The sequence below is a fragment of the Punica granatum genome, chromosome 1 (genome assembly GCF_007655135.1).
Source record: "Punica granatum isolate Tunisia-2019 chromosome 1, ASM765513v2, whole genome shotgun sequence".
In the NCBI taxonomy this organism is placed as follows: Eukaryota; Viridiplantae; Streptophyta; class Magnoliopsida; order Myrtales; family Lythraceae; genus Punica; species Punica granatum.
The window spans coordinates 46167637-46193047 of record NC_045127.1 but is presented as its reverse complement, the minus strand read 5'-3'; the positions used below and the strand labels follow the sequence as shown (position 1 = coordinate 46193047).

The window sequence follows — 25411 nt, the reverse complement described above, 5'->3', positions numbered from 1 at the left end:
TTTGCCACCTGGCGAGAGAGAGACTCGCATCAGAGACGCGATCGGTTGGAGAACCAGTCACGCACGTCTCCCGACAAAGGCGCCCAGGCAGCCAATTATGGGCTGCCCTGTGGCAGGCCGAGCCCCACGCGACAACCTATGCTCCCTTTAATTTTTTTTTTTTTTAATATTGTCGTTGCGTCCCCCCCCCCCCCCTCCTGTTGCCATTCTCTGCTTCGCAGCAAACCCGCCATTGACGCCCAACTTCGCAGCTCCCATCCCCATTGATCTGCGCGAGAATGGAAGAAGGAGGAGGAAGGAAAATGGGATTCTGGGTTCAATTTGATTTGGGTAGTTAGGATTTTTGGAGTTAGCCGTAGGGCCCTCGATTTAGAGAAGAAATTCGACTGAGCTCCCATGACGACCCCCTGCCCCCTGGAAATAAACGAATCATACAGAAGTTAAGGACGGAGGAGCTTCGCGGCGAAACTCACGGCCGTCCTCCCATAAGTTGCCGTGAACCCACTCTGTCGCGGAGGAACTTCTGGTTCTCAAAACCCTCGAACCCACTCCCTCCCCGTGAACCTCCACTCCGACGCTCAATGCCTGTTCCCGAAGAAGACACAAAGAGGAAGGAGATAGAGAAGAAGATGGAGGAAGGCGACAGACATGAAGGATGGTCTGTATTTGGGGTTGTGTCGATGACAGCGGAAAAGGTGGAGAATTGAATATTATTTTTTTAATTATAACTATTATTAATATATATTAATTATATATAATAGTAATTTAATTAATATGATATGTACGTGAATCCGGATAAAAACACCAAAATTAGAAAATCATTAGAGTAGATTTCTTTTTTTTTTTTTGAATTTTGTCTCTATCTGATATGATGTCGATGTGACAGTTACTCCGATATCGATGTGACAATTACTCCGAGTAGAATAGTTTCATAGTTAAAGCAAGCAAAATTGCTCCGAGATCATGTTTTACATTAAAAGAAAAGAAAGTTGTCCTTGTGTGTGGCGTTCCTTGGTTCGATCTTCCTATTGCGACCTTCCAGTAAGATGGACCCACTTCTCGAGCCTCAGCTGCTTCATGGGAGGTCCGAGGTTCGGTTTGCTCTTCTGGGGACACTTCCATTTTCCAGCAGAACCCAGCACATCTGAGTGGTCTTGCAAGTTAGTCATCTCGGATAACGGCCTTCGCTTAATGACGTCTTCTGTGGTCACATGAGAAGCTGTTTGTTTCGTGCTCGAACACTCATTCAAGACACTCCATGGCCTTCTCGAATCATTCTCATCATTTGACCTACTTGCCCTCTTCTTCACAGAAACGAAGCCACTGCTGTTGGTGTCTGCTCTCTCATTTTCTTTATCAAGGCTTCTAACTCCAGGATTGCTCATCGGAGCTTGATCAACTGAATCAACATGTAATGTTATAAAATTTGGTTCTTCGATAGAGTTCGTTTTCAGGTTCTTTTTGGCGCCACTTTTGCTCAACCACGATCCTTCCACATTGACTTGTGGAGATCTGTTGTGTTCCATGGCAACTTCACTTTCCAAGTATCCCGTGGACACCCTCTTGAATGTTGGGATATCCCGAGCTGATAAATTTTCCTTCTTTATGAGTTCACCTTGTTCCTGCAATTTAAATGGTAGGATGGCATTAGTTTCGACTGCAAACACCGCTCAAATCCCGTCATGTATAAAACTCTGGAAACCTTGGATAAATATCTGATGCATTTCGAAAAACGGCACCTTGCTGAAGAAAGAAGTGAAAGTAAAATGGAGAAAGCACCTGACTTGGAGAATGTCGTGTCTGCTTAGCATCTTTACAACAGCAATTACTTGAGCCAGACTTTTCCCAAAGATCTGTTTCATCAATCTTAGCACTTGCGCAGCTCAAATTCTTTCTTTTGTCTCTGTTGCACCCTTGAGTAGTAAATTCATCATTTTGGGACTCCTTTTGTTCAAGAAAAGATTCTCTAAATCCCTCGGCGGTGTTTAGTTCAGGAGATTCATAGACGTAGCTCGAGAACCAGTCACTTAGATTAGGAGGTTCTGACAGACCAAGAAAACAGGCTTTAAAATGTTTCGACATTGGTGAATCAAGTGGAAGGAGAAAATCAGAATTAATAAATTCAACTCCAAACGAGCATTACAAACCAGAGAGTTGCGAGGATGAGTCTGAAGAATCGCCGCTCTGCCCAAGAAAAATTCCACAAGGAATTTAAACCAGTGAGGTTTCTTACTATTTGCAATTCCAAAATTCAGTATTGAAAAAAACATGTTGGATAGTTAATCCACAAGCAGCCAGCAAACCTATGGATCAGTAGAACAAAGAGTACCTTCGGTAAATATTGATTGCAGTGCTGCTTATTTGCAAAGGAACTCTTAGTACTAGTTGCAAGGTCATCACAGCACAGCATTTCAGCATCAGCAATGCTGACATCTCTGCAGTGTTTTTCGTCTCTAAAATCCCCCGATGCTTGTTCTTTATTTCTCCTTTCATCAACACAACCTTCTTTGTCATGCCCAATTTGATTAGAGGAGTCTTCTCCAAGGTCGATACTTAACAGAGGCGATTCATACACGTAGCTCGAGAACCAGTTCCTAATGTCAGGAGGCTCTGACAAATAGAATTAATAAACTCAGAATCACCATTGTTAATATATCAGCATATTTAACGTAGATTTGGACATGGCAGTTCCCCATAAAATCACCGACACAACTTCAAGTGTAATGGTCTTTTTCCTCTTTTTGGGAGAACAACAACATATAGTAGAGAGACAAGAAACCGAATACGAACCTGAGAGCTGAGTATCAGGCTGCAAAGAATCCGGAACCTACAAGACAGGCAATGTGCATACCAAATCGATTAGAAACTTCATTTCCAAACATTACCCCAACTACTGAGATGACCAGAGAATAAACAGCCAAATTGAGGCTGAGGACAAAGTACCTCACTGATCTCAGATCCTCCAGATAGACTTGAGTCAGCATTCTCATGGGCACCCGCCCGGCCAGTCTCCCTGACATTACCAAAATCCGCCGAATTCTCTTCCTCTTTCCGTTGCCCATCTTCAGGGACAAAACTGTTACTCTGACGCATACGTTCTTTGGGGAGAGAAGCTAAGAGACTCTGAACTGAGCCCAGATCAGGAGATTCATAGACATAGCTCGAAAACCAGTTCCTGATATCGGGAGGCTCTGACAACAACATGAAACCACACCAGGACCCAGATGATTTCCTGCCTAACCTTATACATACAGCCTATTACCCTAACTAAACATGTTATCCGAGGAAGTACAATGGCGCGCACCTGAAGGGAGTGAGATTGCGGAAGCTGATTCCGACAGCTGCATCAAGGAAAAAAAGAAGAAGGGAAGAATCTCGAGAGAGGAAGCGGTAAAGGAAGAGTTTTGCGGCATGCCCACTTGAAATCCGTACCTGGGAAATCGAATGAGGGTGCTCATACGTTTGAAGATTGTTGCTCGTCTGCTCCATTTCCACTCTCTCTCTGTGTCTCTGTGCTTGAAGTGAAAAGAGAGAATCGAGAGTTGAGAATGAGAAGTGATTCGAGTAGAATTTTTCTCTCTTTGAAATTTCCCGGGTTAGAGTTATTGGCGCCAAGAAGTAAAATAACGGGCTGCTCTATTTGGGCTCCTGCTAAGCCAATAAAATAGAATGGACGAATTCATAGGCCCATCTAGCACCGCCCCCTCGGCAAGGTTGTCGCCGTCGGTGGCCACCACCCCGACTGCAAATACAGTTCTAGGTTTTCCATCAAAACATTGTATCTCGATTTCGTGGTTGTTTACCGCACCAGCAGCCACCGGCCATCATATTTGATATATGTCTATTCTTCTATTTCTAAGTAATTTTTAATTTTCTACGAGTGTCACCTTTAGAAAAAAATGCCACGTGAAATGTGAAATGCGTTTTTCCCTAACAAGTTTGCTATGTCCAATTAAGAAAAGGTTCTGGTTTTGGAGCTGCTTTAGCAATGGGCAGGCGGACAAAATAGTACAGCTGAATTGCTGCAGATTATGCTTTTTCTGCGCATCTTATTCGGCATAATATAACAGATAACGTCTATTGTCCAGAAGATTATTACATATGTAGAATGGAATGCCATTCTACAACACCCAACCCGAGTGCCCGACCAATCTTCTACTTTCAAATCATAGCACCATTGTGTACTGAATGAGTGTTAAAAATATTTAGACTGATGTGAATAGATATCAACACAATTGTCGTGGCCGAAAGGACGGAAAAGTTACATTGCAATAGATTCCTCGCCAATGTCGAACAGGACTACAACACTGCCTATGAGACATTACCATTGCTCGCTTTATTCAAGGCAACCACACCGACAACTACAGAAAAGAATGCCAGCAGAGCACCTTGTCTAGAAAGCGCAAATTCCTTCCATGTCAAGGGCCTAGTCACTTCTTTGCATACCTCCTTAAACCTCTCGTTCAAGTCGTCCATCGATCCTGTGTTATCAATCACTATGTCCGCTTGACTTCTTTTCAGATCCAAGGGCATTTGTGCCTCAATCCTGTTCCTAGCATCCTCCTCGTTTGACCCGTCCCTCGCCATGAGTCGCCGAAGCTGTGTCTCAGGATCAACCCAGACAACGATGATGGGCTTCGTCCATCTGTCCATCTTTACCTCAAACAGTAGAGGGATGTCGAGAACTATGACCTTGGATCCCTTGAGCCAAAGCTTCAAGATTTCTTTAATGATGCCTGATGAAATGTAAGGAGCCAACAGCCTGCAAGAATATATACAACCTAATGACAAGGATTTATGGAGCTTGTAAGTTAGATACTATCTCATGAGGGTGGGGTTTGATGCAATACTTACCCAAAGGAAATTTTAGCAAATCACGATGTAAAGTTAGAAGAAGCTGCCGTAATAATTTTGAGAGAGAATTTGTACTCCAATCATATGATCTGGAGAAAGTATGAATTGTAACTATTAGCGTTTTATGGCACAGAATGTAAACTGAACAAAGTTCAGTTTAAGCGAGGCAAACTCTTAAGATAGTTTGCCTCTACTGGACTTGTTTGAAACTACGAGATTCACATGGAACTATAACCACAACCGATGGCTCTTCACCCATTATGACTATTTGTATTGAAGACGCCCATAAATCACCCCGTTGCTCGTTTCTTTAAGTCAATAAATCTGGGAGAAATGAGAGAACATGAATGATAGTCCTATGATAATCAAGGATCAAACCTTTCTATAAGAAACTGAGAATGGCAATCTATATTCAAATCCATGTACATATTCTTTTAAGTAATTCCGAATTATTACCTGTTAAGAAGTTGACGCTTTGAAGGGTCGGAGAACACGATCTGTCCAAGTTTTGGCCGGTCGACTTCACCATCATCTTGCAATATCTGTTCTCCAAAGGCTGTCACTACTTCCTTCCATCCACCAGTGCCTTTCTTCAGTACATCCTGTTGAAAGAGAGTTCTTTCTATGTTATGGTCCTGATGGCAACACACTAATTGAGACTTTAACGCTAACAATTCTCCAGTTATGAACCAAGTACGATTCCTCGACTGTAGTTTGTTGTGTTCCATGGTCACGCTATAAGCGACATGGACGGCAAAAGGAATTGTTTCAGTAATGAAACTGCAGACAACTGAAGGCCAAGAGATCGCGAAGATAGGAGAAGAAATCGCATCATCCTCACAAGGCCATGGAAACATACCCGAGCAACAACGTCGGCATCAACTACAGGGACGCCATGGGACTTGAACAGATTGGAAACCGTACTCTTCCCAGAACCAATTCCACCGGTCAGTCCCACTATTCTCATCCTCGATTTCAGCTCAAAATTAAGCGGAAGCAGAGCCCCTAAGAGCAAATTTAACAGCAAATCGCAATTACTTATTCATTCATAATAAGCAATAACCATTTTATAACACGTTAACATGGACTTACACGAACAGTAAGTCGAACGAAATTAAATGTAATAGACATTATCTCCGAACAAGTTACATATCACCATTAATGTTAAAATGGTTCCAAAACCGAGAAAAATCGGAAATTGACGACGGGAGCCATTATTTTACGAGCAGGGCAGCAACCACAGTTCACAATTTTGAAATTAGGAAATCAATACCAATAGCAGCAATAGCAGATTAGGGAGCTCTAGGGAACGGATTGAGAGTTTGAGATCGAGACTAACCAAAAGCTAATTAAGCCTTTGAGATCGAGAAGATTCAGCGAAGAAAGACACTTTGACAGTCCCCCGCCCGTGAGGAAGTCGACGCGGATGGCGACCCGGTGAGTAGGTTGACTTGGTGCGACCGTGAGCCTGTGAGGAGGCCAATGAGGCTGAAACCGACGTTGAACGCGTGAGGATGCTGATCGTTCAGCCGCGAGGGTGAGGACGACGCCAAGAGGGTGAGCCGGTGAGGAAGGGTGGCGGATGACGACACGAAAGAATTAAAAAAATCAAAAATTTCAAAACTGTGACGTATTGAGGAAAATTTTGGCTTGCTTGTACTCTTCAACAGAAACGGCACACAATCCGCAATGGGCCCGATTCTATCAATTGTACCGATGCGAAACACAATTTTACGATTCAGAATCACGATTTCTATTACCTTGGCGGTATTGATAATCGATTCCGAGTTCCTTGATCCCGCACTGTCACGCAGACGATATTTATAGGTAACTCTTAATCATACCAAATGTTCGTACCTTATAGACCAAGGCAATCCTGGCCATTTCACTGATTCGAAACTCAGACCGATTCAATTGAATGGAACTTGTCTCGTGGAAATTGGTCATCCCTTTTTTGCCTCATCCTCTAGATCATGCATTTTTCAATACAAAACATATGGAAATTATAAGAACGAAAACCCGAAGAAGCTTTACCTGCAAAATGATCTTCTTATGACAAACTAATTGTATCCCCGATTACATATGTGAGAAAAGGCGATGAATCAATTTAAGTACTGCAGCTGGCAACCCGTAGATCAGCTGCTTGATCGATCAGATCCATTCTTGTGACTAAGTTCTTCAGGACTCGAGTGCTTCACCCTTGGCGAACCTCGCCATCTTCAGCTTTAAGACACTCCTGGCCTTCAAGAAATAATTAGAGAAACTTTGGCCTCTGATCTCGCAAGTCGCAAATATAACAGGAAAATTCAGGGTTCCCTGTTAAGAAAAACATATATGACGAGGTAGTCAGGATATTTCGTAGTTCATCAAGTAAGGGAGAGTGAGAATGATCATAAATACCTTGGACTAATACGAGGACCTGTTTCGTTTCGGTCAGATACAGATATCTTCAATGTCAGTTGGCACGTCCGCACTCACAGGGGACCTCTTTCCTGAAACATTAACGACCAACTGTCCACAGGCCCCACTTATATCCTGACCCATTTGCTTACGAACTGTTGTCCTGATGTTATAGCTACCCCGGAGGATCTTTTGGAACCTCAAAACTTTCTCGTCACTACTAGTTCTGAACTGACTCATGTTACCAATGGGATTGAAAGGTATCAAGTTCACAACCTGTCCAAGAACAACTCAATAGAATAAGAGCAGTAGATTCAAAAATAGACCAATAAAGGATAGAGGATCAATCAATGAAGGTGGAACCGTGAGCAATAACAACGCTGAACCAACTGAAAGTAATTCGAATTATTCGACTTCCTTGACTTCTTTCCTCAAGGAGGGAAAGAGAGCCACTTGTATACACCGCTTCAAAAAAGAGATCACGTTTTTGTAACTTTTAACATATTACATGAACAGCTAGTTTGTGACTCACAACTTGTCAGATATATCATATGCGGCTTAAGCTTTAAGTTAAGTTGCTTCCAGAAAGAAAACAATAAATAAGCCAAAATGGCTCACCACTTCAAATGTATCCAGCAACTTCCCCAATTGATGGGCATGCAGCTCCTCATCGTTTACCCCGTCAAGCATTATATACTCGATAAAAATTTTCTGCTTGCTGAATATAAAAAGGCATTTTAATCAGAACAGAAGCAAATCAATAGCATATATGCCGTCGATATATGTTTCAGCAGATTAGAAAAAATAAATAAATAAATTTCACCTGTTATTTTGATACACTTGCAACGCGTTCATAAGTTTCTCGAGAGGGAAAGCACGAGCTGCAGGCATTATCTGGCATCGGATCTCTTGCACTGGTGCATGCAGCGACACAGCTAAGTTCAACCCAGGTAAATCATTATGAAGTTTGTTGATAGCATGAACAATGCCAACCTACACAAATTGCAGTAACTAAACATGCATCAGTCATATTTTACTAATTATTTCATTTCCGCAGACAACTCAATGTAAATTTGCAAAAATCTAATTGTTCAATGGTTATAAATTCCAGTAACTTTAAAACGTCAATAAAAATCATTTGTAGGATGAAAGGATCTTTGCTGTCTGAAAACAATTATTCGATCAACAGAGAGAAAAGAAAACCCACCTAAAGTAGCAGAAAACATCATCATTAACAATAAAACTCACTCTTGTTTACCATGTATCAACTCTTTGAAAGAGATTAGCAAGACGTTTTAATGAAAAGAGAGCTGATTTAAGAATATGAACAGCATGAACCAACTCAGTATCTCTAAAGTATGTAAGACATAACTTAAGAAATCCAGTACAATAAATGATTTGGTGCAAGACAAAATCCAAATGCACGAAAAAAGATAAAAACTAAAAAGTTCCAAGACTTCATAGGACAACAACAATAAGGTAAGTGAAAGAGCATTGCAGAGCCATTCAAAAACTTGACATAAATCATATCTAGTAATCAAGTTTACACATATCAAACAGCAAGCTAAGTCAGAATTTAATAATACCGTCGATACAGTAATTCTCCTAAGTGACAGCTGAAATGGTGATCTGGTCATCACCCGGACTGCTTCCACTAAGGCATTATAGTTATTTAAAGGCTCGCCCATCCCCTGCATAAGAAATAAGCTAGGGAAAATTGTCAGTTAACTGGAACAGCAACTTAATTAACTCATTGAACTCGTAAGTCAAGTATAAGGGCCAATCAACAAGAAGTATACCAGAACTGTAATGGAATCAAAGAAAAGTGGCAGACCAAATAGTGAACGGGGCAACTGGACAGACTGTCCCCAAATTTACAAAAGATTGAATTATTTCGCACAGGTAAGAAAAAGTACCGACCATGAACACAACATTGCGTATGGGCGTTATACGAGAAGCGTGAACCAACTGTTCCACGATCTCTCCCGATGTTAAATTGTTCTTGAAACCCATGCTTCCTGTCGCACAAAATTTGCATCCCATCTTGCAACCAACCTATCAAATTGGCCAATATCAACAGAGAATGGCTATATTTTACGCAAGAGGGAGAGATGCATCAATTAACAAAAGGAATGTCCCCGAAGATGCAGAAAAGTACCTGAGACGATATACATAATGTGGATCTTGGACCCCCTGGTCGGGGTTTCCCGGCATATTTCCCAAGGCGAGTGTCATACCTCATTATCACAGCTTCCACAAAAGCTCCATTCTGAGCATGGCGATGCCGATCAATGGTCAAAAAACAAACAAATACCATATTAAACACGAAAATCATTTATCAACTATAAGACATTGGTGTAAATTGGCCCCAAAGAGGACATTCCACGACATTTCTATAGCAATTCTGCAGGCTGCCGCTTTATTTTCTGATATCAACTAAGACATAAATTCTACTTGAAGCTGTGCAATGAAGTTCAACTCCTTACCTGCAATTTGATGAGGAGCTTCGTGGTGACCTCGTCACTGGAGTCGATAGCAGAGTGAAGGGAGGAGGTCATGGGCTTGAACTTTGTCCGGAGCACCCCGTACGCCGCCGACGGCAGCGACTGTATGTCACCCCATTCGCAGTTTGGGTTTTGAATCACGTGCCTTCAGAAACACGGAAACGTACGCATGCTATCACAGATTCAAGCGAATTACCCGACGACGATTCCCGCATGTATCAAGAACTTACCTCCAGATAGGAGGGATGAAGTGCTGATTGACGCCGGAGCTCTCGAACTCGGCGGTGAGCTCGCCGGCGTTGAAGACCGACCGAAGAGTCATCTAGCTTCCGATTTTCTTCGGTTTGACGCTGACCTCTCTCTCGTTCTTCGATTGCTCCGGCGGAGGGTAAAACTTCACAGTCGCGCTAACGCGCCGCCCCGCAGCGTGAACCCGCGAGGCGGACGGAGGCGGAGGGAGAACTAACGGCGTTAGGACGCCGTTAATGGCTTTGAGGTAATTACTGTTTGGCGTGAGGTTTACCTTCTGTCTCAAACTGCTCTCTGCAGTTTGATTTATTTCATATCGGACCCTGAAGTTTGAATACTGAACTGTAAATGTAATCTGGGCCCTGTATTTCCTATTAGAAGAGAGTCATATCGATTGGCATTTTCATATCAGTTCCTTGAAAGTATCGCTTTCATGCCGGTTGGCTTGGTGGGTGCTAATAGAGGTGTTATTCAAGCATAGGAAGGAAATCGAGTGGTAGATGGCCGAGGAGGAGTGGGAACAGAGGAATGAGTAATAACCGTCGCAGATGGTTGTTTTATTGTTGAAGAATGACATCTGCTGAAGAACATTCGAGCGTCTAAGCAAATAGTTGATTGCCCATGGGTATTTTTGGGAGTAAAAAAATATTGGAAGCAGGTTGTATTATATAGGGGTTTTTTTAATCCCCAAATGACCTATTGTTTACCCATTTTGTCAAATTTATTTTATGTTTTTTTGTCAGATATATCTCATTATTTACTTTTTGTATCAAATCTATTCCGACGTTATCTTTTCTATCGACATCTAACGGTCGTGCTGACATGGCACGTGGAGTGATAGTGAGCCACACTTGCCACATGGGTGCCATGTTAGCACGGCAGTTAGATGTTAACGGAAAAGATAATACCGGGATAGATTTGATGCAAAAAGTAAACTATGAAATATATTTAACAAAAAAAATATATGATAGATTTGACGAAACTGGTAAACCATGGATTATTTTAGGTAAATTCCCCTATTATATATATAGATATGTATAGTGATAGCGGTATATGGGATTGAGGATGCACGATTCCATTGAAAACACGCAAAGAAATCGATAGGAGATGTATAATTGGGGTCTTCAGGTGCGAAAAAAAAGTATGAAAATATTTTTGTGAGGTCCTCATTTTTTATTAGAAGTATAGATTTTAGGCTTTAGGAGATGAGGGGAACATGAAAATATCTATATAATTAGGTTAAAAGAGAGTACCAATGGAGCCCTCTCAAGTCATTCACATGGAATGGTGTACTTTTAAGTCAATATAAAAAAAAACTATATAGTACATCAACCCCATTAAAGTATATTTTAATTTAACTGTGAAAAGATTATATATCATATTAACCCACCTTTCTTTACTCTCATATAATTATACTTATAGTCAAATGCACTTTGTATCTTGACTTTTGGACGTAGTGACAAAGTGCCTTCCAAACTTTCAAAGTTTGCACTACGCCACCTGAGCTATTTAGAAAGAACCAAAGTGCACTCCCGATCACTTTTTCGACAAAGATTTAATTTTTTTTTATTAATTTCATATTTTAAAAATTAATTTCAAATACTAAAATTCGAAAATTAAAAATAAAAAGGAACCCAAAAAGTTGATCGGAGAAGAGCATCTCAAATAACATATTTACCCATAAGTTTCTTCAGTGGCAATCAAAGTGCAAGGGTAACGATTTTAAGTCCGCATCACCAGTGCTCATCCCTAAAACTCAAGCGACAATGGCATGTTTGAACCACAAAGGTTACATGCGTGGGGATCTCTTTCATGAACCTTCGTCAATGGCGCTACAAGCTATAAATCTCTAGTCTGATCAACATAACAATCAATCAGCAAAATATATACCGATGGGTGGAGGATCTCAGTATCAATTAGGACATCTTCAGTTGACTTCCTTCATCGGAAGGAAGCTTCAAATAGATAACGCAGAGATCGATAACATCGCCAATCCCCATAACCAAGCACAAGTATGTCTAACAGAATAGCAAATGCAAATGAAATAGAGGGATGAATTTATTCAAGCAGTCATCAAATCGATGCCAATCAAGAAGCTTGGAGGATATGCAAGAAGATGTCATGGAGTTCCAATGGAAAAATGAACTTCAGGCGAATGGCTTCGAAAATTAATAAAGGAACTTACGATCTTATGGGCTCATTTTCTTTTCAATTTTTGAGTTTTTAATAATCGAAATCGCAAATTAATAAAATAATAATAAATTAAATGTTGGCTGGAAAAGTGATCTGAATGGCACTTTGCTTCTTTCTAAATAGCTCGGGTGATGTACAGTAAAATTGGAAAGGTTGGGGGATACAGTGCTATTAGGCTGAAATGTCGGAGTGCAAAGTGTATATTACTCTAATAAAATATTGCATTAACCTTGAAATTTATTTAAAATAATATGATAAATCTAATGATAGTTATATTGTTTGGAATTGAAAATATGGAGAGAAATTATATACGTAGCAGATAAAACTCCCCTCAACGCACTCAATCACATAAAATATTTTAATCTTTTCAAATGCATTCATTGCCTACATAGTATTGTGCAAGATCCATCGCAACTGTTGCTTCGATTGAAAGAGGTTTTCCTAAATTAAAATTAATAAATAAAATTTTACCTAAAATGTACGATGTCTTAACGATGATTAAATTGATTAGTTGTATTATCAATTATAAAAGAAATGCGAGGCGATGCATCAAAAAGCTAAAATGTTTAAATTTATCGCATCAAACTAATCTCATTAAATAAATAAATGGCATCGTATAAGAGTTTGCTTTAGGCCACAAATCTTCTAGGGCCGCCCCAGGTTGTGGAGCACAAGACTCCGCACTCGCCCTAAGTCGGAGTCCGAGTTGACGCATCTTAACCCAAGACTCCATGCTTGCTCTAAACTTGTGAGGAACCTCCATATTTCAACTACAACCCGCCGAGGTAATCCAAGTACTGCAGGCGAATCCAATAATCCACTAACCATTGTCATCTCCAATTAGACCTCCTGCCCTGCAATTTCGAAATTTCTACGAGATGCCTCCCTGTGTTTAATAAAATATTTTAATTATATAAGTTCATGATCCACACTATCCACTAGGTAATAAAACAATTTTATTCGTTTTGCTGCAATATACTGTTAATTCCTCGGGCCAAATAAGATGACAGGTTATCTGTAAAATTCACCAAATTAGGAGTGCTTTTGACATAATCCAAACAAAAAGAGATTTGAAATACCTCAATTTCTTGTCCAATGAGATGGCCTCAAATTCATCAAAAACAAAAAGAGACTGCCTCAATGATAAGCCTGTCTCATATATAAGAAAAATGCAGAAACGCAATTCAGAAAAGAGTGGTATAACGTAGCAGCGTATACTCTTACATGATAATTAAGAGGTTTTAGATTTAATTTTCATGAAGGGATTACGTGTGTCTCTTTATTATCAATTAAAATTCATAATTTATTGTACTAGACTTCCCTTATAACTGAGAAAAAAACTAATTAAAGTAAGTACTAGACTTTAATATCCTCTAATTCGATCTCCATATTTTTCTCCATGAGCACATGTTTTGGTCTTCACTCTAACTCCTCTAAGTGCATAACATCAATTAACAATGGAAGCTCGACAGTTTAATAAGAATCAACCAAAGACCAATTGCCAAACCCATATTTTGGCCCTCAAGAGATAATGATCAAATTATCAACCTTTCCTTAACAATAATTTGCCGTATAAACTAACAGATTCTGGCTTATCTTATTTACGGATAAACTAACAGTCAATAATTAATTATATACCATTATTTTATAATGCTTGCGCTTCATGCTTCTTCATAATTTGCCCGATGTACGCTAAATAAGTTAGTGCTGATCCTACTAGACGATAACATCGTCATTATTGTGTATCAGAAAATCATGAGAAATCTTTCAACAAATTGGACTTATTGCATCGGCTTTTATCAAAGATAAGAATTTCGCTCATATCACGTGGATTAGGAAGCAAGTGGCTATAATGAACTAAAAAAACTTATAAATTGACATGGCAGCCGCCTGGATTTCTTATTAATTTATATGTATAAAAGATAAAAACTTTTTTCTTTTTGTTTGATCAACAACCATTAAAATTAGTTCTTTTTGGGATACATTTGTTAGTTTATATGCCTTATCACCGATATTTGTAATTGGATAATTCCTTTTTATAGCAATAAAATTTATTCTATTATTCATGAATTGTTTATGTTTATTAAAATAAGTCCTTAAGATACTTGATAGATACTTCATTCTCAAAAAATTGAGAGTATGAGTGACGGAATTGTCCGGTACAAGTTCTTTAAATTGTTTGTCATCATTGGAATCGTGATTGGGCACTATTATTCCGGCTGTCTATATACATTATTAGTATATAAATATTAATAAATATTGAGCAGTGAGTCTTATGCTATTCGGTATTAAATATCAAGACAGACATGCAAATGCTTATAGAGATAAGTGAATCGAACGTGATGTATAGATAATATTCACATGATGGTTTACTGTTGTCAATGAATATAATCCAGATTTCAAACCATATTAGTACATATAGTCCTTAGACTTGAGATAACATAGTTATCTCATACATAGAGAAGTAGGATTTATTTATGCTTATATACTTGTGGTAAGCATGGGTTTTTGGCAGAGAGTAGTTGACGTGGAGGATTTTCAGCCCATATCTGTATCAACAAGTTCAAGCCCAAAGAAGCCTATCTTGAATATATCAATGAAATATTCTCGTGATGTGGAAGGGGAAGATGAGATGTCTTGATCCATAGAATGAGAATATTATTATCTTAATTAGGTAGTATATTTAATTTAGATAGAAATATATTTAAAATTATATATTACTTGTAATTTTAGTTCGAGTCAAGAGTCTAAAGTTTACAATTTTGGAATAATTACTTGTTTTATTTTAGGAAGTTACATAGTAAGGGCCTAGATTCTAATTTCTTATTTTAGTTTCTTAGTTTTCTTAGGCCTATATATAGTCCATCTCAATATACCAGAAGGGAGAACTAGAGACCTCAGAAACCCCTATTAATGAATGATACTTTGAGTTTGCTATAACCCTTTTTTTTCAGCATATTGTTAGGGTTTAGTCATGTTCTATTCCCTTCGAGTCTAAATTCATATTTAGGCGCGAGAAACCGTGATTCACATTGCGTTAGTAGTCCTAGTTAATTATGTATGGAAGCAAGTGACCATTCAAGAAAGGATTCATTGAACTGAGTAAATAGAAAAAGATCCTATGGATTTGAATTTTATTCTTGATCGGGACATCCTTGGCCAATCTGGTTGGACTTATATAGAAATGAGTTTTTAATTTAAGTCCTAATGATTTATGAATGGAAGCTCAAAGATTCCACATGATCAATTATAAATAGGGTTTGACTTTTATCATGACCTTGACTAGATCGGGATCTACAATAAAGGGACTCGAGTGCATAGTATATACGGTCATAGATTTATTAGAATGTTCAAATCGCATAGTCATTATTGTATGGATTATCATGATATGTTGTTAGGTGTCACTCATAACCTTTGGGAACCAAAGGCATTTTGGGAATTAAGCTATTGGTTATGGAATGTAGTTTCCGGTAATGTTAAAGAAGTTTGATATTATGATCTCATCACCATTTAGTGATGAACCTAACTAGTCACACACATTAGGGTTCGTTTAAACTAAGAACATATTGATTCTAATTAAGTCAGTTAATTAGGAATCAATTATCGAATCAGATTTGCAAGGTTACTAGCACATCTTAAAGTCATATTCAAGTGGATGACCCAAGTAGATAGCAAATGCCAAGGAGAAGCGCAACTTGGCGAAGAATAGCCCGTGTGGATGAGGCTAGAGGCCACACGGTTGGTCGGCTTCAATCATCTACAAGGGTACGTTCTCAATAGGTATATTTCGATAATCCTTGTAGAAATAATTATAGAGTTGCGTTGTTTAATTCGAGTAAAAGACCATAACACGTCCAAAATACGATTCCGGTTCATGATACGATATTCATATGATGAAAAATTTTAATTATTGTTTTACGATTTCAAGCGTTTAATTCGATTTTTCCTTCAAAATTCTAGGGTAATAACCACGAGATGGGGTTTACAGAAAACTGAGCTCCCGATGGTCGGGTTTTATCTATATTACAAAAGTTTGAAATTTACTGGAAGTAATTTATGGTCAGGAAATAGCAGACTCCTAAATATAACTAGTCTTTAGGCTAAATATAACCATGTTCCTAAACCTGAACGGCTTTTGGCTAATAACCGGCCTTAGTCATGTGGTTTTTATTCTGTCTCAAAATGCTCCCAGCAGTTTGAGTCATCTCAAATTGGTTCTTGAAGTTAGAAAAAAGTGACCCATAAATCTCGACTTCGAATAACCTGAGAAGATAATCATATATCGCTTAAAATAAGGTAGATTCTACAATAGAACCCTAACTTGTATTCTATGATAGTACTTTAATTTCAATCATTAGATTTCACTAACTTTTAATCTCATCCGTTCATTATTTAAATATTTTTATCCCCAGTATTTCTAGTCCTTCATATTTTCATTTCATATTTTTTGCCTACAACACTATACCACTTTTCCCAAATCTTCTCCCCATATGTACCAATCACATTTCGTCCATCACCCATCATTGCCACATCACCGAACCAAACCATAAAAACCGATTTTTAAAGAAAATCGGTCTAATATAAGCATGACAGATTAGCAACACATTATCGACATGTAATTCATGGACACTTCAACGACATGCCATCGACACTTAAACGATCTTCCAATTTTATTATACTTTATTACATGTGACCCGATGAATTTGTGACGTCATTAAAACATTTAAGGGTCAAAATGTTATCTTTGATATTAAAAGGACTAAAAAACTAACATTCATTTTTGAAGTATAATTTGATGTTCCATTATAAAATTTAGGTAATAACTAATAATTAATATTGGTCGTGCAGATTTCGAAATGCTCCCGACGGTTTGAGCTGTCTCATAGTAGCCCCTGGAGTTCGAAAAACCAACTCACAATCTCAATTTTTGAAAAAGAGGATTATATTTAAGGAATAACGGGTTTTGGGTAATATAAGAGCTTTTTGCTCACGTATATTTCAAAATGCTCCTCACAATTTGATTTGTCTTAGATTGGGCTCTGAAGTTTGAAAAACTTTTTTTTTCTCTAGTAAAGTTTGATAAATGTTACATGTAATGCTGAGTGAATTTTTTGACCAAAAAACTCTAATGAAGAGGAAAATTTTAAATCATCATACGCATAATAACACAATAATATCAATAATATTATTTTTTTTCCAGTGGAAAACAACGGAAAATAGCCCAAAACAACCAAACTAAGAAATACAATGATGGATAAGGTTGTAACAATGATATCTTCAAAGTAACGCTCCTGCTCCCATGCGGGCCGAATGAGTGTTGATAGAAATGGGTGTGCATGGGCAGTTACATCGAGCTGCTAGCTTAACTTACCTAAATCGCGATAAATATGACTGATCTCAACATGCCAATGCCATTCTAGAATAATTAGATGCGGGGCACAAGAACCATATGACAAGGCACCTAATTAATATAAGCCCGAGTGAACTTCCAAATGGTGCATCTAAAACCCGAGATTCCATGCTTGTTCTAAACCTGCAAGGACCCCCCATATTTCGGTAATGACTGCCAAGGCAACCCGGATATTCTGATCGAATCAAGTGCTACGCTTACAGCTATCGTTTCCAATTAGACCTCTTGGCCCATGCAATTCTAGGATTTCATATGCAAGATTGTCTATTTGTGTTCAATAAAATCTAGTCCTCCAACTCAAACTCTGTAGCTTTTCTCTCTGAGTACATGTTTGGTAAAATTTCATTAGTCTTCACCAACATTTTCTCCCGATAAAGTAAATCGAAGCTCGACACTCCAATAAAATTATTAATAAATGAATGAAGGCCAATTGCCAGGACCCAATTCAGCTCCTCATGACAATGATTTGGGAATATCAACCTTATCTTAGCAATGATTTGCCGCCATATAAAATTGGTAGGTCCAATATTCATAATTAGCAGGATATACAGTCAATATATCAAAGGAAATACACTTAAAGTAAGTTAGTGCCGATCCCCACTCGACAATTCATCATTGAGTAACAGAAAACTCTTGATAATCTTTACTCTTTCGACCTTATTGAAGATGATGAGATTTGTGATCAAGTGGAATGGGAGGCAGGAGAGTTCAAAGATTATATAAATAAAATTTGGATAAATCACATTACCCTCTTTTGAGATTTTTTAAAAATGATTTTTAGTCTCATTATGAGGAAAAATTGACATTTCCATCCTTGAGATTTTCTCAAACGACACTTAGCCCCATTTTTAGGAAAAAAATAACACTCCCTCTTTGACTATAGTGACTAGTACCATTAAAATATTCCATTAACTTATATAATTATTTCAAAATTATATAAAAAAAAAATAATGATGATGATGATGGTTACGATAATAAACAGATAAGACAAAGAAGTTGTGAACCTCACCCAAAGAGATGGTGGTCACCTGGTGAGCTCCCATTAACCACTCACAACCTTGCCTTGGGGGTTACGGCTACCGTGACTTCTTTATCTTTATTTATGCATTATTCTTGTTTTCATTGTTGATTCTATTTCAAATATTTGAAATTATTAAAAAAAGTTAACAAGAATATTTCACAGCATATCTAAGAGTGTTATACATTCTTGATCAAGGGTTGGCGCTAGTGACCTCATCACCTGCCTTAATTCATCCTATTTCATCAGATCCAAGATGTGATATGATTTCGAAGCATGACCTGGATATGGACAGTTTTGACAACCGTCCCCTCATAGTCATGATCGATATGCCTTCTCTATTTTTTATTTTTTATTTATTATTTTTATTCATTAAATTCTTGAAATTACTAAAAAACTAACTAGAATATTTTGAGATTGAGAATATTCTAACTCTGGCCAGTGGTCACAGAGGGCTTGGCGACGGCCACCGGCCTGCTTGCCAAAGCCCGCAGCTTTTCTATTTTTATTTATTTATTATTATTACTAATTTGATTTTTAAAAATAAAATAATCATAAAATCTAACCAAAATATTCTAACGGCTTTACTCAACATTTTTAAATTGGGGAGTACCAATTTTTCTAAGAATAGGTTTAAGTGTCACTTAAGAAAACCTCAAGGGACTAACATTGGTTAATTCAAATGATTCGACACTTATTCCCCTTAAACAAGATTCCAAGTTCGAATCTTGAATGTAAAAATCCATACTGTGAGATTTTTACTCTCTTAGTGGGCCAACCCGCTCGAACCGGATTAGTTAGAGCCTTTGGACTTCTGAATACTTAAGTGCACACCAAAAAAAAAAAAACCTCAAGGGAGAGGGGTATCAAATTTTTCTAAGAATAGGGATAAGTGTCATTTGAGGAAATCTAGGAAGTGTAATTTTTTTCGGTAGGCAAGGGAAGTGTAATTTACTCTTAAAAATTCTATAAATGACATGGCGGCCACGTGGATTTCTTTTCGTCTTTTTTTCTTCTCTTGTGATCACACAATCTTTTTAGTCTATTAATCTCGATATTCAAAGTATTTCCTCTAACCCTGCGAAAAAAACTCTCTCACTAGCATAAAGACGGTATAGCGCAATAACGTACAATCTCGCCTGGTAATCTAAAAGTTAAAGGTTCGATACTCAGTCGAACTACCCATATCCCTTTATTAAATATTAGGATTTCTATTTCATTTTACTCAGTGACGGAGCCATGAATTTTGGTCAGCGGGGGCGACATATCTATGTACATATATCACACTACCTATATATATACTACTTAATAAAATTAGATATCATTCGTAAATATTCCAATAAATTAAAAATTTATCCTTTTTTTTGGGTAAAGAAAATTTTATCTTTTTATATTTACTAGAATCTTGAATATTTTTCAAATCAACTTTCATATTATTTTTTCCCAAATTCTACAGTAGATAATTTTGATTTTTCCACACAGTATAAAACCAATATGAGCCCTTAAATACCCCTTATTTAATATGGACTGTCTATTTTATATATATATTTTTAAGTATTTTCATTCTTTATTTTCCTATTTTTATCTCATAAACCATTAATAGTGTTATAATTACAAATTAGTTCTCACGCATGGACCAATGAGGAAGTGTCACGTTATTGACCATAAACCACTCGTCGAATTGGCTGCATTAATTGAATCGTACCTCTAAATGAACCAGTTCACAAATTTGATTTAACTAAATTTTAATGAAGCCAGTAATTTTATGCCCTCTCAAAGTCTCTATCCAAAGTTGATTTTCTTTATTGCAACTTTCTCCCCCAAGTGCACATCATATGTTGAGCAAAAAACTCCGCAGTTCCCTTTGCCAATGACCTCCTCAATATATGCAATGGCTCCCTTGACCGTATTCAGTGAAGAAATCAATAACTATCGATGACTTCATGAACATCTAACCGTGAAGAAGCAGCCTTGTGGTTTGTTTCTGGACACAAATAAACGGCTTCCATTAGATCCCTTGCACGTGAGGCTTCCTCCTCAATGTAACACCATGCTTCTTTTCATGGCACGTGCGTCGGCCTTGTACTGCTTTCATTAGTCAGTTCTGAATAACCCAATTGCCTCCTCACCCAAAAAAAAAAGACTTTTTTTTTATACTATGAGGAGTATTTTTCTTTTAATTGTTGGAGATACTTTTACAATGAGAAAAAATAACATAATTATGACCGGATTTCACAATACCACACTTTCAACATGTATCTAGCCATAAATGATGTGTAAAATTTAGCTTGCGAGGAGGTGGTGATAAATAAACTCTCTTTTATGACTTTTTATCGTCATTGGTGAAGAATTTACACATGACCGTATCATACATATGGAACCTCTTAACTCGTATATATCAATGCAAGAATATATGATCCTGCCTAATATCTAAGAGATTTCGGATTCAATATTTGTGGTGGGACTATCTGTGTCATTTTATTAGATGTTAAGAATTTCTATTCATTATATTATATTCATGAAACACTAAAGAAAAAAAAAAAAGAAAGAATATATGATCCTGAGAATTCCTTTATTTGTTGTTATATTATTAGTAAGAAAATGTATTGCATATATTTCGTTTAGTATATGTTAGTCTTTATGTAACAATATAAGTAACATACTATTCATTAATTATCCTACAAAGTGCGGTAAATGGAAAGATACATTGCACGACCACTTCGTAATCTGTCAATAGTTATACATTGTAGAGCTTAAACCAAAGAACTTTGTAATTTTTTTATTTTTTATTTTTTTGCAATTCGTAAGAGTATCTTATAAAGATAGAACTGCCATTATCCCTTCTTCTCTTTTGGGTGTGGTATGGGGTCGGAGTGCGAATTTAAGTTAAATTGTGAAAGACAAAAATGTGAAACACGAAGATGAGACAGGAGATTCCCATAACATCTCCAAATAACAAAGGATTAAGAAAATATTGATTTATTTTAATTATTTTTTGTGATGGTTCAAAATTAAGTGCATTTATCAGAGATTAATTGTATAAAAACATTTCCTTTAGCCACCGGAAAACATTTCCTTTAATTATTGGGGTACGTCTATTCACTTTATGAATAACTCCAACATCATTGTTGGTACGTAGTGGCAACACACACACCAAACGATTTTGTCTGGACGTACGGCGGTTCGCGGAACCGTAGGAGGACGATTCCGTTTCTACGCTGTATGCACGCGCAGACTTGTCCCAGTCTGACGTGGGAAGCCGTGGCTAAATTCCAAGCTTCAAGCTTCAAAAGGCGGACCCCCCCCGCAACAGTCAAACCTTTAGCCTCCTCTCTCTCTCTTCCTAATCTTTGCCCCTCCCCTTGGCTCCCAATTTCAATTTTGACTTTTCCCTGAAACCTCTGGTCAAATTCCGTAATTTCGAGCACAGTCAAGGGCCAATGTTGACAGTACAAACTATATATATGGTGTCTGATTGAGTCAGCCTACTTGATTTTCCAGTTTTCTTCATCTCCAACTGCTCTCTTCTCTTATTGTTAAATCTCTCCCTTTTCTCAGAGTTTAACCATGGCGATGCGAACGGTTCTTCCGGGTAACAGTCTTTCGATGTTCCAGGCTCGGTCTGCTAGCTTCAAGTGCCGGAACATGTCCCCGCTGAACCCTTCAACCGCAAAATCTGCAGTGAAACCGATCACTGCCACGACCATTTCAACTAGGAAACATCTCTCCAACCTCGAGAAGCTCCTCCGGAACCAGCCCCTGCTGGCTGCTCAGGAGCCGCAGCCCGCCAATGATGAGGGCTCATCTGATGGTCTGGATGCAGCCCGGGCTGGAGGGATCCTGCACGGCTTGAACTTGGGTCGGATATGGCCTGAGATGAAGGCAGCCGAAGAGATGTCCCCTAGGAACTTTAACCGGCTCCAGCGGCTCCTTTCTATGACTCCCCAGTATTCCCCAAGGAACGACCTTGGAAGCCGGTGGCGGGAGTATCACGGGAGCCGGGACTGGGCCGGACTGTTGGACCCGCTCGATGAGAACCTTCGGCGGGAGGTGGTGAGGTACGGGGAGCTCATACAGGCAGCCTACCACGCGTTCCACTCAAACCCCGAGATGCCGACTGATTCTGCTCCGGGACCGCAGCATGTGGCGGTCCCGGATAAGTGCTATAAAGTGACTAAGAGCCTGTATGCAACATCATCCATCGGCCTGCCCAAATTGGTCAACGACGTGGCTCCGGGATGGATGACTCAGAAGTCTAGCTGGATAGGATACGTGGCAGTATGTGACGACAAGAGGGAGATCCAGCGGATGGGACGCAGGGACATCGTGATCGCCCTCCGCGGAACAGCTACGTGCCTTGAGTGGGCCGAGAACATGCGCGCCCAGCTCGTTCAAATCCCAGGAATTGATGATGAGAACAATCTTAAAACTAGTGACAATAGATCACAGCCTAAGGTGGAATGCGGGTTCCTGAGCTTACACAAGACCCAGGGGACCAACGTGCCGAGCCTGGCTGAGTCCGTGATAGAGGAGGTGCGGCGGCTGGTTGAAATGTATAAAGGGGAATCCCTCAGCATCACCGTCACAGGCCACAGCCTCGGTGCGGCATTGTCCGTGCTAGTTGCAGATGACCTAAGCGTGCGCATTCCCGATGCCCCGCCAATCGCGGTGTTCTCTTTCGGGGGCCCACGCGTTGGCAACAGGGATTTCGCAGACCGAGTCACCGCAAGGAACGTCAAGGTCATGAGGATCGTGAACGATCAAGACCTCATCACCCGAGTTCCGGGGGTATTCCTAGGCGAGGATCTGGAGCAGAAGCTCAAGGACACTGGGGTGATGAATGGCATCTTCGGGGACTACTGCCATGTCGGGACAGAGCTACGTGTGGACACAAGGATGTCCCCGTACCTGAAGCCAAGCGCCGACATGGCGTGCTGCCACGACTTGGAGGCGTACTTGCACCTGGTCGATGGCTTCTCAGCATCGAACTGTCCATTCAGGGCAAACGCAAAGAGGAGTCTGGTGAAACTGCTGAATGAACAGAGGTCCAACATGAAGAAACTCTATACGAGCAAGGCAAAGGCCTTGAGACCCTTGACTCTGAATCTCGAGACGGCGGAAGGACATTATCGACAGTACCCATTGCCTAGTTGTTTGCCTAGTCCATCTTAATAATAAGTATTCTCTGATGAATTTCAGTGAATATTGTCAATGATCATGTTCGCGCTGGTGTGACACTCAGCTTTTTATGTGGCTCATCGATGGAACTTTGTGTATAGCTTTCATATGGACAAAATCTATCACTATGGCATAACCTATCTTCTCCAAAGCGCAACTGACAATTTGTAAATGTGTTCCGGTATCAAGCACTAAACACGCAATGGAAAACAGATCAACCGTCCAATAATATGTAAATTTAGGCGGTTCAAAGGATATGAAATATTTATATACACCAGTTATTGAATCATATGGCCACTGACAAATCTGGTAATGTTATTCGTAGGTTATATAAATACCATCTATCCTAGTTCCGTAAGTTCGGTCAAATCATACGTTCATGGGAAGACAAATCGCCTAATGAAAGCTCCCATATAATATGTTGATTTCACATGACGAGGCAAAGCTGATTTTGTTTTGTTTTAAGATCATAATCTTAATATTAAATTCTCTAACATATATTTTTCTAATAATTTTTATAATTAATTTTCTAATAATAAATCACTCATATACTTTTATGCATATCAATTTTTAATAATAAATTTTTTATCTATTTTTAAATATATATATTTTTACACATCATATATTTATCGCCACTTACTATTATTGCATAAAGTAAAGTTTCAAATTGAAAACCAAACACAAGCTAATAGACAGAGAGGAAGCCCCATCCAAAGGTAGGACCTTAAACTAAAGTCACCGACACCTAAGGAGGGACAGCGTAGACTTTGTCCATATTCTTAACTAAACTCCTTTATAGGCTGCATGGAGACGAATTCAAGGGTACGGTGTTCGTAATTTTGACTTGACCTTCCATTTCCCGATTTTACACTGGGCACTCTCTTCTTGAAAAAATATATAAATAAATAAATACAAAGTCAAAGCTCTTTTTCCTTGAAAATTTAATCAACATAAATGGTGAAATATAGTGTGAGAAAAAAGTGTCACAATAATTTTTTTTATAAAACATTTGATGTTGAGAGTTATTGTCTCGCATCGAAATGTATATTGAAAATTCATGAATTTATAATAAATTAATCTATCAGTTCAATTATCAAAATTTTAAAGTGAGTGATTAAATAATGAAAAGAGTAAATTCCATGCACTCCCTATAATATTTTGAAATGCTATTAATACCCTTTCTTTTGAAACGAAACACGTAACATTCCTTGTTTTATTTTGACAATTCACTCAACAAAATGTGAACCCTTAACTACTGCCGCATTATCACTGTTCTAATCAAGGTTGTCGAAAACCTTGCAGGCCTTTGACGACCTTGTCTGGGATATGGTGGCCGGCAGGGAGCCCCAACAGGACCCACTGCCCCACTCTCCCTTATAAGGCCCGAGAGCTCTCTAGCCACCTAGATTTGAAGAGTGAGAAGGCGAAGGCGGCCTGAGGGGAGCCCCTAGCTGGATTTGCTGGCCCCACTCTCTCTCTTCCTCCGACCACCACCCCCCTTCTCTCTCCACCCAAACAAGGCTGCCAGAGACTTCTCAGGCTTCCGATGACCTTATCTAGCAGAGGGGGAGGGTGCTGTGGTGGTCAATAGCTGGCAATTACCCC

At 38.9% G+C, this 25411-nt stretch overlaps 4 protein-coding genes and 1 non-coding gene across 6 annotated transcripts; 1 reads left to right on the top strand and 4 right to left on the bottom strand.

The window, feature by feature from the left end:
• Positions 1–901: 901 nt before the first annotated feature.
• Positions 902–3578, bottom strand: LOC116194833. The gene is made up of 8 exons (XM_031523732.1): positions 3433–3578; positions 3305–3341; positions 2944–3191; positions 2791–2827; positions 2330–2610; positions 2148–2184; positions 1780–2042; positions 902–1622 (listed from the first exon to the last, which is right to left on the bottom strand). Exons 1-8 carry the CDS (start codon positions 3487–3489, stop codon positions 1026–1028), a joined length of 1557 nt encoding a protein of 518 aa, XP_031379592.1. The 5' UTR covers positions 3490–3578; the 3' UTR covers positions 902–1025.
• A 602-nt stretch (positions 3579–4180) lies between these two features.
• LOC116190968 (dephospho-CoA kinase) lies at positions 4181–6615 on the bottom strand. 2 transcript variants are annotated; one of them, XM_031520200.1, is made up of 5 exons: positions 6194–6615; positions 5714–5859; positions 5311–5456; positions 4855–4943; positions 4190–4781 (listed from the first exon to the last, which is right to left on the bottom strand). In XM_031520200.1, exons 2-5 carry the CDS (start codon positions 5819–5821, stop codon positions 4312–4314), a joined length of 813 nt encoding a protein of 270 aa, XP_031376060.1. In that variant the 5' UTR covers positions 5822–5859; positions 6194–6615; the 3' UTR covers positions 4190–4311. The 2 variants fall into 2 exon arrangements, with proteins under 2 accessions (XP_031376062.1, XP_031376060.1); XM_031520202.1 differs by lacking the exon at positions 4855–4943 and having other exon boundaries at positions 4181–4762; positions 6194–6500.
• Positions 6616–6860: 245 nt separating this feature from the next.
• Positions 6861–10241, bottom strand: LOC116190958 (dual-specificity RNA methyltransferase RlmN). The gene is made up of 9 exons (XM_031520195.1): positions 9989–10241; positions 9741–9903; positions 9413–9523; positions 9175–9309; positions 8841–8945; positions 8078–8247; positions 7873–7972; positions 7255–7530; positions 6861–7170 (listed from the first exon to the last, which is right to left on the bottom strand). The coding sequence occupies exons 1-8, from the start codon at positions 10078–10080 to the stop codon at positions 7288–7290; spliced, it is 1119 nt and encodes a 372-aa protein (XP_031376055.1). The 5' UTR covers positions 10081–10241; the 3' UTR covers positions 6861–7170; positions 7255–7287.
• Positions 10242–11661: 1420 nt separating this feature from the next.
• LOC116193343 lies at positions 11662–11753 on the bottom strand. Its single transcript, XR_004154255.1, has one exon. It is a non-coding gene; the product is annotated as a small nucleolar RNA snoR26 (small nucleolar RNA).
• Positions 11754–21973: 10220 nt separating this feature from the next.
• On the top strand, positions 21974–24032 carry LOC116193017 (phospholipase A1-Ibeta2, chloroplastic). Its single transcript, XM_031521741.1, has one exon. The coding sequence runs from the start codon at positions 22196–22198 to the stop codon at positions 23798–23800; it is 1605 nt and encodes a 534-aa protein (XP_031377601.1). The 5' UTR covers positions 21974–22195; the 3' UTR covers positions 23801–24032.
• The last annotated feature ends 1379 nt before the right edge of the window (positions 24033–25411 follow it).

Coding starts and splice junctions, on each gene's coding strand:
- LOC116190958 (XM_031520195.1), bottom strand. CDS start 10,080: ATGACTCTTCGGTCGGTCTTCAACGCCGGCGAGCTCACCGCCGAGTTC. Junction 9,904..9,988: donor TTCATCCCTCCTATCTGGAG/GTAAGTTCTTGA, acceptor GTGTTTCTGAAG/GCACGTGATTCAAAACCCAA. Junction 8,248..8,840: donor GGAGAATTACTGTATCGACG/GTATTATTAAAT, acceptor CAATTTGTGTAG/GTTGGCATTGTTCATGCTAT.
- LOC116190968 (XM_031520200.1), bottom strand. CDS start 5,821: ATGAGAATAGTGGGACTGACCGGTGGAATTGGTTCTGGGAAGAGTACG. Junction 5,457..5,713: donor ATGCCGACGTTGTTGCTCGG/GTATGTTTCCAT, acceptor CTCTTTCAACAG/GATGTACTGAAGAAAGGCAC. Junction 4,944..5,310: donor AAGCGTCAACTTCTTAACAG/GTAATAATTCGG, acceptor TACTTTCTCCAG/ATCATATGATTGGAGTACAA.
- LOC116193017 (XM_031521741.1), top strand. CDS start 22,196: ATGGCGATGCGAACGGTTCTTCCGGGTAACAGTCTTTCGATGTTCCAG.
- LOC116194833 (XM_031523732.1), bottom strand. CDS start 3,489: ATGGAGCAGACGAGCAACAATCTTCAAACGTATGAGCACCCTCATTCG. Junction 2,185..2,329: donor GCAATCAATATTTACCGAAG/GTACTCTTTGTT, acceptor TTTCTTGGGCAG/AGCGGCGATTCTTCAGACTC. Junction 2,043..2,147: donor CTCATCCTCGCAACTCTCTG/GTTTGTAATGCT, acceptor TTGGTCTGTCAG/AACCTCCTAATCTAAGTGAC.